General features: G+C 29.1%; 1 protein-coding gene across 1 annotated transcript in view; it reads left to right on the forward strand.

Annotated features, from left to right (window-relative positions):
* LOC129914716 (zinc finger protein 395) overlaps window positions 1-14,451 on the forward strand; it is a 257,386-nt gene that overhangs the window by 206,429 nt on the left and 36,506 nt on the right. Inside the window, exon 5 of the mRNA XM_055994062.1 lies at window positions 8,508-8,552. Coding sequence (XP_055850037.1) covers window positions 8,508-8,552 — 45 coding nt within the window. The remainder of the gene's footprint in view (window positions 1-8,507; window positions 8,553-14,451) is intronic.

Below are 14,451 nucleotides of genomic sequence, written 5' to 3' on the forward strand. Positions count from 1 at the left end.
TTTCTTGCAAAAGTTTGTTCATCATCACAAACCAATATAATATGTACTCTGCTTAGTATCGAAAATTTCTTTAAGAAGTTCGCAAAGTTCGATAATTTCGTGTACAAACACTTTTTAGAAAAATAAGGCCCAACGCCAACCAATCAATTTTTTTATTGCTATGCAGAGATAGGATAAATTTCAAGACTCAGCTCTTGGTAAGATAAAAACAGTACTACCAATTTTAACTTCCCTAAAGTTATCGATAAATTGTATATAGAAAATGTCATTTGTTTTTTTCATCTACTATTTTTATATTTTTAATGTTAGTTGAAAACACAGTGCTGCCAATGTTTCAAATTATCTTCGCTCAAAACAAAAATGAAACAGATACTGTCCGTTTTTGTGATTTATTGTTTTAAAAAATTACGTTTGTAAGATTTAAAAAAAAAAAGATATAATTTCTTCTTCTTCAAGAACTTCCAAATTTGTATCAAAAAACGAAAATAATAAATAATAACGTCTTTGTCCTCTTCTAAAAATGTATACCTACATTTAATTACCTATCATATCAATTAAACGTCATTCATTTTTTTACTGTCAATTATATTTAACTTCAGGTAAAATAAAATCTCAGTGAAATTACCCAATAAATATTAATCAGTAGGCATGAGGTCGAGGCCGGTCATTGAACATATAAAAATAAAAAAAAAAACATCTCAAAGACCTTCATTCCTTTTTAATATGTTGTTCAGTTCAGGAAAATAAAGACACTTCAACCAAAAAGCCTCTGAACTTTACCAATCGTTCAGCTGGTGAGCACAACAAACGAAGAAAATACGAAAAAAATAAAAACAAAAATATATACGCAACACAATGTCTGACTTCCTTTTTTTATATTTTCTTTATTTAATTTTTGTTTCTTCATTTTTATTTATACGTGTCCCGGCATTAAGAACCGGCTTCATATTGGTTACAATATACACACTCTAGTACAATCAATTTATAAAAATGCCTACGAACTTTCAGCGTTTTCTTCTTACACGCCTTGGGGCATATAATCTTTTGTTTGGAGCCGATGATCTGTTTTTATTATTAGTCTTCCTTTTTTTTGTAACGTCTAAGGCTCAGTTGTTTATGCGTCATCAGACATTTTGCAATAATATAAATGTGTAGTGTATTCTCCTATCTCTACTTTAAGTCTACTCTTTCCAATGGATGAATCTTATAAGCGTGACTATGAGATTCTATAAGTGACGACGACAACGTTAAAAATATCTCTATACAAAAATATTTATGTATACTTTTTTTCTTATTGTCGCGCATATTATAAATTGAAGTCAATGAAATGAGCGTGCGCGTAGTCGTGCTAACACAATTTTTGATGATAATCTTTTATTCAATGGACGTGTTCCTGGAATATGTTAGCAGATCACCATCACCAAGAGACTCTCTTGGCTTGGGCTTGGGCTATTGAAATACTTGTTGATTGTAAGTTTATATTTATAGTTTATGTATATATTTTATAGTGATCTTGTTATTCTGTCATCAGAATTTTTTTCTTTCATTGTAATAGATTTTACATAGTTTTATTTTATCGAAATCATAGTGTGAGCAGAAAGTGAATGACTGAAAATAACTTGGTAGCACGGGGTGTAATGTACAACAGGCGGGTTATTCATGAAACGGTGTAAACATGAAACCTAGTAAATGTTGTAAAATGGCAAAACTGTCAAAATTTTGTATGGATTTGACAGTTCGTTTACTGCCGCCATTTTTTAAACCATGACATTTAAACAAAAATAAAACAAAACTAACTTAAAAGATTGATCACTAGGTCTCTACTCGATAACGATTAGAAGCTTTACTTAAGGCGCTACTAGTCATTAGAATTTAAATAAATTGTAAAGTGGTGACATCAGCGCCCTCTAATTGTCAGAGTTTGTAAAATGCCTTTTTTATACTCAAAAACTAGTGACTTCATAGATTTAACAAAAATAAATTTAAAATCGAATTGATTATGTACCTAAAATAAGATGAATGCCACCTTAAATCCCACGCTCTTCAAAAAAATACAAATTCCGCCTAAAATAAGTTGAATTTGTTTAAATTAATTTCATTTTAATGTGAATTTTCATCTTAAAAAACCGACAGAAAATAATAATTTACAAATTATAATAAGATTTCCGCTTTAATTGCAATTTATCATACTTATATCCGCTTAAATTAAGTGGATTTATTTTAAATTTGCGCATTCAAGAATATAAGATTTGTCCGCTTTATTTAATACGGAATTCAGCCTGGCAAAAAACCATAAAGAAATCCGCTTAATTTAATGTGTAATCCGCTTGTTTTTAGGTGTTTTTTTTTCTCCATTATTTATTTAACTGTCAAATAATAAGAAAAAAATTAAGGGGGGAAAAAACAAATAAAAGTACGTTAAAGAGTCCCATAAAATCACTGATCCATGGTAAACTCCTTTTAAATTTCTCCACCACAGTCAAGTGATAAACGTGTCGATCATTGGAATCGATTTAAATTACGTAGGTATTTGTTCTCTATTTCGAACCCCGTGTTTCTTGATGCATCTAGAAATCTTATCGTCTACAAAAATTTGAACCCTTTAACCACATTATAAAGCAAAAATGAAAACAAAAACACGTGTCAAACATCTATCGGTCATTTACACAAAAAAGCTACTAATTATTTTTTAATATCGATGAATATCAATTTAATTGCCAAGAATAAAAATGATAAAATTGATTACAACAAAAAAAAAACGACCCCACGAGGTACTTATTTCTCTTGTTAAGGCATTGCACCCTATGAATGTGTAATTTACACGTCATTTAAAATTTATGACTGTATTAGATATCGCTGATATTACAACATTCATTTCACAATCCTCATAAGATTTTTACTTTGGAAAAAAAAAACGCAATTATAAAAGGGGATTAACACTGGACTGATGCCATAGAAAATCGTCCCTAAGGCAAAGAGATACGATCCAATACATTGACAAGAACAAAAAAAAAAAAAAACAGCTCATATTTTTTTTAACATTGCTTTGGCCATTATAATCCTTTTGACTTTTGTTACATGTGTCACAAATCGATGTTGTTGTAATGCAGGAAGTTAAAGAATCTCCTCACACAAATACATACTTGTACATATGAAAACTCTGGGTAATATTTGATGTCAATAACCCGGTTTAAACAGGAAATCCCCCTATTCGAATAGAGGAGGTTTTTCTTTATACCCACCCTCATCCCGATTGCGCTCAAAACAACAAAAGACTTTATGATTCCTTGCGCGTTTGTGATTGAAAGAACAAAGTCTAGCTAGGTATAGGTTTTTCTCAAAAAGGGTTCCAGCAAAATAGCCCGCATTTGGTCACCATTTCAATGGGAGACTCTTTTCCCCCGTTTCGCGTATTTCGTTGGTTTCTAGTTTGATTCGGTGCCTTTTTTTACATTAGAACAGAAAGTGCATTGGATCACAGTTGGATATAGTTTTCCTTGTTTAAAAGTGGTTGTTTTTAAAATTTTTGCGCGTTTTTTTACCCTGTTACGCACGCCTTAGCGCCCCCTAGTGCCAGTAGCAAGTTATCATCATCGTCAAACGACACTAACAACAACGACAACAACAACAACATGACCAAGCGTATGCTATACAACTTCTCTGCCATCTTTGTTGCTGATGATGGTTATAGGTGCAACAGTGCAACATCCCTGACGATGATGACGACGACGATGCACGATGGCGATGTAAACAAACTTTCAACGCCGGTCGTCGGCTCCATTTTCCCATCTCCCTTTTGTGTTTGTTATGTTTATGTTTTTGTTCGAGTTTTGCTTTTGTGTTATGGTCGTCGTCATCCAGCGAATGTCATTGAACTTTTCCTTTTGCATTCTCTTTCGCTGTGCATTTTATACATCGACACCGACAGTGCAATGGTGCATTGCATATGTGTATGCCCACAATCCTTCATGAGTGTAAGTGAGATTGTTAAATTTTGTTTTTCTATTTTTTTTTTTTTTTTATTTTTATTTTGATTATTCTCTGGATGTTTTTCATTCGACTACGTCTGGTTGTTATTCTTGTTGATGTTATTTTTTTTCGGGATTTCATTTTGGTTGATTTTCCCGTTTTGTGGAATATAAAACACGAGAAATAGAAGAAACCGAAAAAAAAAATAAAATTCAAAAAATTATTGCACAACCGAATAAATTCAATTGCAGATGGTGAAATAAAAGATAGAAAGATGCACTTTAATGGAATAAAAATGCTGGAGAAAGAAATGAAAACTTAACTTTCAACACTATCAAACACTGACTTGTGAGTTTGTGTTGGTAAGTTGAACCTACAGAAATTGAATAGGGGTTTAGGCGTCAGAATGTAAACAAAGAAAATTACCGGCTTATTCCTTGTTTTGATGCTGTTTTTGAGCATATATCTTGAAATTTAATTGCTTTTTGTTGTGTATACGAAAAATAGAAGAAAGTATGTAATATTATGTTGGGAATAGTTAGATAGGTTGAAAATATAATTTTTTTACATCTTAAAGATCATTGAAGCCCAAACATCAATTAAATAGGGAACCTTTAGTAAACCCGTGGTTAACAAAAAAAAACTATACAAGTATGTCCTACGTGAGTTAATTTCAAGTGACCCTAAATGATAGTTTTGTTTGCAAAATACTTCATATAATCTTCTATTCTAGTATATTTCTAAAAATTAATTTATTCTTGACAAGAGTTTGTGCCACTGCTTAAAAGGTGATCTAAAATTTTGCACCATTAAGCTTATTAACTGTTCGAAATTAATACCATGAAAGTAAAAAGCCCTACACTACTGAATGCAAGCCCTTGACATACTCGTGAGTCGATAATCTAGTTTTTTTTGCAGTTACCAAAATAATTCATCGAAATAAAAAGAAATAAGAAGCTTAACTTAAACAAAAATACCTTGATTTTTTACAAGAAAAAATCTAATGTTTTGAGGTCTTAAACAAAACAAAGTAAAATAGAGAACAAATATGAATTAAAAATAAATTCAATTAATATTTCTGAAAAAGTAAAAAATCCTTTTTAAACATAATATTGAAAACCGTTTTTTGTAAAAAAAATAAAGGTATAAATATTCTATACATTTTTTATTTCGATGAATTATATTGAAAACAGCAAAAGTTACACCAGTTCAAACATTGGAAAATCAAGAAAAATATCATCAGTTGCGTTTCATATTTTTCTATTAAAAAAAAAAAAAAACAAAGTTTAATTTTTTGAAAAAAGCTTACTCCTTCCTTTGATTCAATTTCATTCCAAAACAGAATTAAAAAAATTAAATTTAAAGTCTGACTAAGAAACAAACAAAACAAGTAGGTCATACTAAAACAACGACCAAAATTATAGTGTTTTGTACTCTCTAAATCACAATTGTTCATATTTAGTAATTATAAGGTCAAATATTTTAAGCCTCGTTTTCTTTTTCATTCAATTATCTTTAGAAATATGAAAGTTATCCACCAATTTGTAAACGTTAAGATGTTTATGTGGTTGTACACTTAGCCTTAAGTAAAAAAAGAGTATTTTGACGTACTCTATCAGAGTTATAGATTATAGAGTACAAACACGTGAAATAGAGTACAATACTCTTTTTTAGAGTACGGTTGGCAACCCTAGTCCTAGGATCAAACATCGATCACCAGTGGCTGACAGTTAGTTTTTTAGTTAAAATGTTTCCATATAAAAATAAGATGATTTTCCGCTTTAATTAAGTGGATTTCATTTAAATTTGCACGTATCAGAAACTAAGAAGATTCGTCCACTTAATTTTTGACGAAAGTCATCTTGTCAAACAACCATGCAGAAATCCGCTTATTTTAATACGGAATACGCTTATTTTTAAGTGGTCTTTTTTCTCCGTGTTTAATTAGATGGAATTTTAATTGATTTCGTTTAAAGTGTGTTCCATTGAAAATCGCTAGAAAAATATTAGTAGTAGGTATACTTTTCCATCTCACCAAGGAAACAGGGTTTTTGATGAGTGAATTCTGGATCAACAGGACAGATTTACTTCATTCATCTATAACTATAAGAGACTTTTATTTGTTCATTCTTTATTGAAAAATTATTACTACTGGTCTTCAATTTATTTCTTACCTTACTCTGAATTAACTCTGCACTGAAAAAATGATCCTAAGCAATCTTAAAGTATTTAATAAGAAATGCAATCACATACCATTTCAATTTATTTAACACCTCCTCCAATGTTACGTTGAACTTCAATGACTAAAGTGCGTAGATGTTGCGTAGCACTTTAAAATATTAATTCTAAGTAGATTATAAAATATTCTTTCAAGTATGACGTCAAGAAGAAAATATCTCTGTCATAGAGAAATTCTAAATACAAATTATACATAAATATGTGTAGTTATATACTGTACAGTGTACAGTACAGTGTACCTACATATTCATTCTGGTCTGACATTGACATCGATGCGATGTCATCGTCAAACGTTTATTTTTCTCTATATCATCTTAGGTTGTAGGAGTTTGTTTCTACTAGGACCATCGAAGGAGGTGAGTTCATAAAAATAAAAAAATAAACCTATGTAGGTACGTAAAGAAACATTATATTATTTCATTCAAGCAAACATAGAGAGATTTATATAGGCTTTTTCTTCTTTTCGAATATACCTACCTTTTTTTCGATGTGAATGACATATATCAAGGATTTTATGTATAGTCTGGTTGTCTCGTCTGAATTGTGATGGGCGATTGCCTTGAAAGTCTACGAACCCTTAAAGTTGAAGGCCGAATTATTGTTTAATCAATTAAATTCCTTTAGAATTTTGTAGGAGTGTATGGACTTTTCTTTTTTACTTTCTATAAGATTTTTTTTTTAATACTTTCTTGTTTTCAATTTGCCGACGCGTCGATGTAAATCGAAACCCTCTGGGTCTAGTTTGATAATATGAAGTTAAATCAATTTAAATTAAATTAAATCTCCATCTGTAATAAAATCATTGTGCTAGCATGTTTTTTTACATCAACAAAATGTTTCATAAGTAAACTTGTAAAAATGCTTTGAATTTTAACTTTCTAAGAGACATTAAAGGGGTCAGTCAACTTAAGAATTTTAACCAAAAGAGCATGTCGTGTATTTTATTTAAAAAGTCTTTATAATATGATATTGAAAGATTTTTATCAATAATAAAATACATCATTTATTCAAAGTCCTAAAGCGTTCCCGTAAAGGACCATATTTTATTGTTTTAATACATATTTCATAGGGGTTTCAATTGTTTATCATAATATCGCAAACAAATTTAATGTAATTCTTGATTCTTGGATTCGGCACAAAAAAGCGTTCCCGAAATGATGCTTAATTGATGTACAGTATTGTACACTACTTATAAATGAGATTGGGGGCATAACATTTTTTCAATTTATTTATCAAAAATCTAATTTAAATTCACAAAAAAACCACTTTTTCATTTGTCCACCACTAGTTGATTAAAATTGAAAAAAAAAAAAAATGACTTAGTGCACAATAAAATGTCACAATACGACTTTAATTGTTACCATTTAAAAAAAGAATGCAAAAAATCCAATTCAAACTGGTTAATCTTTAACAACTTTTGTCATAAAAGTAATTAATTAACTGTTGTATTTAGATATAGTTAATTTTATTTATAGTAAATTCAGACTTACTGACTACTCACGGCTTGAGACAAGTTCTTGAGGTGTTTTATGCATATAAAATTTTTAATATAAAAAAACTCTTGTTAAATTTTTAATTTATCATGATTTCGTCGAGCATGTAATTAATTACATAAAATAATAAAAAACAACTACTTTCAGTACCTTCTTAATAATTTACAAGCTCTTGCCAAAGGCTCCACTTCAACGTTTGAGTTTTTGGTATTGCAATCATTTCAAAGCATATGTTTGGACTTGTCGCGTGCGCTTTCACTTTAATCAACACTGTGAATATAAATTGCTAGTTTGTGGGTTAAGTATGACTAAAATTCTGGAGCTGTTTCATTTATTATTTTTTATACTTTTTTTTTATTTTGTTGTTTAATAACAAAAAATATATATAAAATACCTGTTGAGGGACAACAATATGAACACAACACAGTTAAAATGAGATACACTCACGTAAAAATGGGGTTGTTCGCCTTGAAGTTTAGTGACCTAAAGTTTATGAACCTTTTTTTTATGAAGTTGTGCATTAAATAGATCATTGCACTTTGACGGATATACAACATTGTGATTTGATATAAAATGCATTTTATACCTAGTTAATAATCATGGACAATAATAGTCATATTCAAAATTGTACTTAAGTCAAAATGTTTGTGTTATTTAAAATAATACATATATCGTAACGTTAATTAAATAGAAATACATATATCCGGTTAAAGGATGACAATAATTCCTCACCTAAATTATAGCTCTAATTTTTTTTTTTTAATTTAAGCTTTGTACTAAATGTATTTCTTTTTTTTGTCATTATAGGTTAGTGAAGGACATTCCTCAGTTCCCCGTCGGGTTCCAAAACCGGTAAGTTAACGGAAATGTTACTATTAAAAACCTCATTAAAATTCTTTCGGATCGAATTAATAAATAAGTTACATAGTTTAAAATCCATTGCAAATTAGTTTGAAATGAATTGCAAACCGCATAGACACCTAATAATTCTGTTTAGTATCTGCTTTCGGTTAAAGTTTCTAGGTGAAAGAGAAAGCTGCTTTCAATCACACTACTCTTCCACTGAACAGAGAACAGTTGCAATTGCTCTTCAATATCACTGCTCACAGCTCAGTCCCCAGCCTTGCCAAAATCCAAACCAATCCAATTTGCTGTGTTCTTTTTATTTCCATATACAATGGTGAACAAGAAGAAAAACTCTTAAAAATGTCATTGATTAAATAAGTATAACTGCCCTCTGTTCTTTATAACTTCACTGCTAATGATTTGATTAACTATGAAAAAAGCACAGATGTAGAGAAAATTTTACTATGAAGATGACGAAACAGAGAAGTTCATTTTGAAATACCATTGTTTCACTGCAGGCATTCAAAGAGTTGTTTCTTATTAAAAAATTCGAAAATGGTTACTTTTTTTGAATTTATTTTCAATTCCATATTTTCAATCATATTTCAAATCAGAAAAAGAAATTTAAAAAGTAACTTGCGGCGTTAACTGATTTTAAGAGCAGCTATTAGTAGCTGCTCTTTCTTTATGCTGCTCACTGCTATCACTTCTGTTTAAAAATCACTTTTAGCACATCCTTACTACCGAGTAAGCTTGAAATCGATTGCCAATTAGTTTCAAATTAATTGCAAACTACCCTACTAACAATTTTGCTTCTATAATGCTTTACAGAAGCAACAATTGCATCTGTAAAGCTTTATAGAACCAAAATTATTTGTCGGGTAGTACTCTCTGTTCCGAGTTATGTTTCAAGCTATAATAGAAATGGAAAAAAAAAACCTTGTGTAAAAACATTTGGGCTATTTCAAAATGTTTGTTTATAAATGCATACAAAATATATCTTCACATTATATGGATGATTTTCTATGTTTTAAGGTGCAATTTTCAATAAATCAAAAAACGGATAAATCTTCTTAGGTATAATTTACAGTGAAATAAAAACAAACATAACAATAGTACGGATAATTCTAAAAAATCTTAGATCATCATCTAAAACAATTGTAGGTGAAACTCATGAAAAATTATCATAAACATAACGCACACACAAAGAAATTTGAAAAAAAAAAATCTTATGCTCGAGTTATTTGTTTATCTATTTCTATGTATCTCTGTAAGGTGTGTAAAATTATGATGATGATATATATGCACTTCACTGTTCTCAAAACCCTCTACACAATTTATATGAGCTAACCTCAGATTACGAGAGAGTTGCTTTGCCCTGCCTCAGTTGCACGCATCAAAGCAGAATTCTAATGCCCCAGAACATTTTAATTATGATTGCGCTCAATGCTCTTGGATTGTGCGGTGGTGGTAAAGCTCTGTTATGATTTTCTTCATATATTTAGTATGAATCAACACAAGAGTGATGTAATTGAAAATCTTGGAAGAATAAGCTAATGCTATATACCACGTATACACAGTTATTTTTATTTATTTTTTTTTTTTATTGCTAAATTTGGAGGACAAAAAGTTGAAGACAAGATATTTGTCTTTTTTCTAACAATTTATTGGTCTTTGGAAGTCCCGGATGCGAGTAACTAATTGACAATTAAGTAAAACGAAATTGATGGAAGGTTCCGAAAAATTGAAAATAGGTTTTGCTAATAGGTACCTTTTATAATAATTATTGCAATAGAAACTAGTGTATTTATCACTTATAACAGTTAAATCATTAGAATGAAGCTTAGTTTTCATTTACAATTATTTTTGAGAACTTGTCAATGTTTTTTCATTCGCAAGTAAATTAAAATATGAAAATTCTAAAAAAAAAAAAAAACGTCAAAACTAGTGAGCCCTTTACCCAAATTTTGACTAAGTCAGTCCCTGCATTGTGTTTCTGTATCTTTCTTGTGTGGTTATTCATTCTAGACTAAAAGGAATAATTCCTTCTGAAGTTGTGTGGGAGTAAGATATTTTTTGTGAATTTTTTGTATGAGTGGCTTTAGTTTGCCAGGCCAAATGTATACTACGTGTCGGCTCCTGGTCTTGTGTATTTATTATGTTGGCCTATTTACTGTAAAGTATCTCTGTGGGTATAATACACAGATAGACGCCATCCCAGCCAGTGCGTCTCAGTGAACTTTTGCTTCCTTGTTATTTTGTCTTGATGGTTATAAATTTTTCTCAGTTTTGTTTGTTTGAGTTTTTTAATTGGTAACAATATTAAATATCATTTTGAGAATATTGAAATATATGTATACAAAGTTGGCATATAGTCGTTCCTATATTTTTTATGGGGAATTATATTTGTCTCGTTAATAAAAACGAACGCAACTATGAAAACTAGTTAATTTTGTTATTCTTACTTTGATGGTCTTAATGTCATTTCAATTTTTGCATTTTTCAGCGACTGCAGTCATTTTTACTTGCGATATAGGTACTATATATCAAGTTATGCATTCGTACAACAAAAAAAAAGTTGAGATAACATTTTTCCATGACATTACGATGGTAGAAAATGCCAAAAAAGTGGGTCCCGGAAGTCCGTCTGTCAGTCTGTCTGTCTGTCTGTCTGTCTGTCTGTCTGTCTGTCTGTCTGTATAAGTAGCTACAGCCTAAACGGATGCACTGATTAATGTCAAACTTGGTATGTAGCGTTATTTGGCGACTCTCCAGAGGGGTTTTTGGAATTAATTTTTTTGGACCAAAAATAACGGTACTTGTCATATTATACCGATTTTAGTCAAATTGAAATATCTCGAAAACGGCTCCAACGATTTTGTTTAAAAAATTCAAATGCTAGTTTTAAGCTAAGGTCTATGTTTCAATGAAAATTTTTTTTTGAAAATCATTATTAACGGTACCTGCCATAGAACCGTTTTTTTTCTAATCCGATTATCTCCGAAATTGCTTATTCGATTTCAACGAAACTTTTTTTGAATAAGCATTTATATAATTTAAATATAAACCAAAAATAAAATTTCTAAAAAAAAAATTTTTGGATTTTTAAAAAAATTTTTAAAATTTTTTTTTGAAAAATCAAATTTTCGAAAACGGGACATTGAATTTTTTTGAAATTTTGTTTTTAGATGTTGATTAGTGATTTCTACAAAATGGCATACCAATTTTATTTTAAAACTTTTTTTCCAAAAAATTATTTATAAAAAATTAGTTTTTTAAAAAACGGCTCTAACGATTTTGAAAATTTTTTTCTAAAAATGCATGTTAATATATCAATCAAAACTGCATACTTGTTTTGGAGGGCAATTTAATTTCAGATTTTTTTTTATTTTTTTTTTTAAACGAATTTTATTTTTTTTTTGATTTTTTTTTAGCTATATGGTTGTTACTTACATTTTCCAAATTTCTATATAAAAAGTCTTAAAAATTTAAGCAACTTTAACTCCAAGAGCAAGTTCGTGCGACCCAGTCGTGTATTTTATTTTTCCTGGTTTTGCTTCTTATCTGTATTTAGGCAAACCAATCATATTCCAAATAAAACTACTTTTTGACAAATGAATGACGTCCTTTTGAAACTAGTTTGAGGAACTTTCTTTTTCTTGAAACAAAAATAGTTCCTCATTTTTGTTGAGTTCACAAGAAAATATTATAATTTAGAATTCAAATTTTCTACTGCACTGAAAATTCAATCTTAAATTCATTTTACGGACATCTTTCATACAATCAGTTATAACCTGAATATCTTCTTTCTCAATTTATGTAAAAAAAAAAAAAAAACAAAATAAATGTCACCTTTTCTTTCTATAAGCTCCTTCTGTGTACACTATACACACCAAAACCACTTGAGACTTTATCTTCTTCGTTAAATTTTATTATTCCACACCATAAATTCCGTCATCATTTGACCCTTACAATTTTTTTACAACAACCTGATAACACGCGATTTTCCGACTCAGTGCAAATCACTGGATGTTATTTGAAAATAAACAAAAAAAACTAAAAACATGCAGTGTCACAAGCAAAACATAAAAATAGAAGCTAAATATCTACAATAGAAGAATTATTTATATACATATATATTTTTTAACTTTTACAACCTTTAGTAAAAGCTATTTATAAAACAATTCAAAAGTATAATTCATTTTGTATTTTGTTTTTGAACCCGGATGTTGGTATTGTTGCTTGAATACCTATTTCAAATCTCTGCAATTAAATAAAAAAAACTGAAAATCAGACTCAAAAAATATCAATAAAATTGAAATAGAAATTGGTACCTTCATTTCCTTTGTTTTTTTTTTTAACTGTTAGAAAAAGTAGCTTTTATAGCTGTGAACCTTATGTTTCACCAAAAATATATTCGTGACATTTCTTTTTTCAAGAGAATGCAACCTCCATAAAATCTGTTGTAGTTTCTCGACTGGTAAAATAAACTGATCCGCTCAATTACTTCGAAAAAAAAACGTTTCTTGTATATGGATTAATTTTTTTTAAAACTCTTCGCAAAATGTTCTATACCCAAATTTCGAAAATTGACGGTGATTGTTTATTAAAAAGTTCAACTAGTTAATGGATAACTAAGCAGGTTTTTTTTCAGAATAATAAAGGTACCTACAACTTATACATAATAATTCATACATTACTTTTTTTCAGTGAGCTGCTCTAAAATTTACATATTTTAGAAATTCAATTTTATTAAATTTTTGAACTTTTAATTAGTTTATAGCAAAATGGTTCGCAAAATATAAAAATTGTATATAAATTTATTTTTCCTAACTATAGCCAATGTTTAAGTGTACAAATTATAAAAAAAAAAAAAACAAACATCAAATTATGATCAAGGGAGCAAAGTTGGTAATTCTTCAAGTTGGGGTTTTTCAAAATTTCAAAAAATTCAGCAATCACAATTAAAAAAACTTCATTTAGTCGAAATCCGTAACGAATCGGAATAAATAAGTTAACAAATTCTGAGAACCAATCAATTTGTCAGTCTGACAGAGATTCACTTCAAACTTGGCATTTAGCAGTTTTTAGAGATTTTAGGTACAGAATAGTTTTTCAAATTAATTTTGTATAAACAAAATTATAGCAGTAATAGTTCGTTGTATACCAATTTTAAAAGAGTATAATTTTCTCAAAAACTGGTGATATGATTTTGTTTAAGGAATTCAACTACAAATATTTTGAAAAAGGATGATATATTTCTGATAAAGAAAAAAAAATTGTTTAAATCATTATTAAAGGTACTTGCCATTGAACCGTATTTTTTTAATTTCTAAATTTCTGCCAAATGTCTGATAAAATTTCAAAGAAACGATTAAAATTTTGAAAAAAAAAACATTTTTGAATAAAAAAGAATATAAGTTTTTATTTAACGGCCGCCGTTTTATTAGCGATTTTGAAGATTTCCTTCTGGAAAAGCATCTTGAAGAAATAAAAGAAATCAAATTTTGTTGGAGCTCAATTTTATAAACGATGTTGTTTTTTTCTTTTGAGGGGATACTTTATGTATGTTTTTTTTTCACTTTCATGTAAACAGAAAATGGTGGCAATAGCAGCTGAGGAATATAACCTATCTGAAAGGTTATAAAATGCATAAACCTGACCAAGAAAAGTCTTGGTTGGTAAAGCTATGTTTAAGGAAATTTATAATTGGTATGGTTATTTTTCCAAAAGTTTTTTCGGTCAATTTCTTACTTTAGTAGGTAGGTATTTAAAAAAAAAAATACTGACTGAAATTAAAGCTTGAATTCAAGCTAAATTTTTTTTAAACACGAGTACTTTCATTACGCTTTTAGCTTTCAAAAAAAAAAAAAACACAAATTGATTGCGATTAAATCTTGTGTGT

This window comes from Episyrphus balteatus, chromosome 3 (assembly GCF_945859705.1).
Source record: "Episyrphus balteatus chromosome 3, idEpiBalt1.1, whole genome shotgun sequence".
Taxonomy (NCBI): domain Eukaryota; kingdom Metazoa; phylum Arthropoda; class Insecta; order Diptera; family Syrphidae; genus Episyrphus; species Episyrphus balteatus.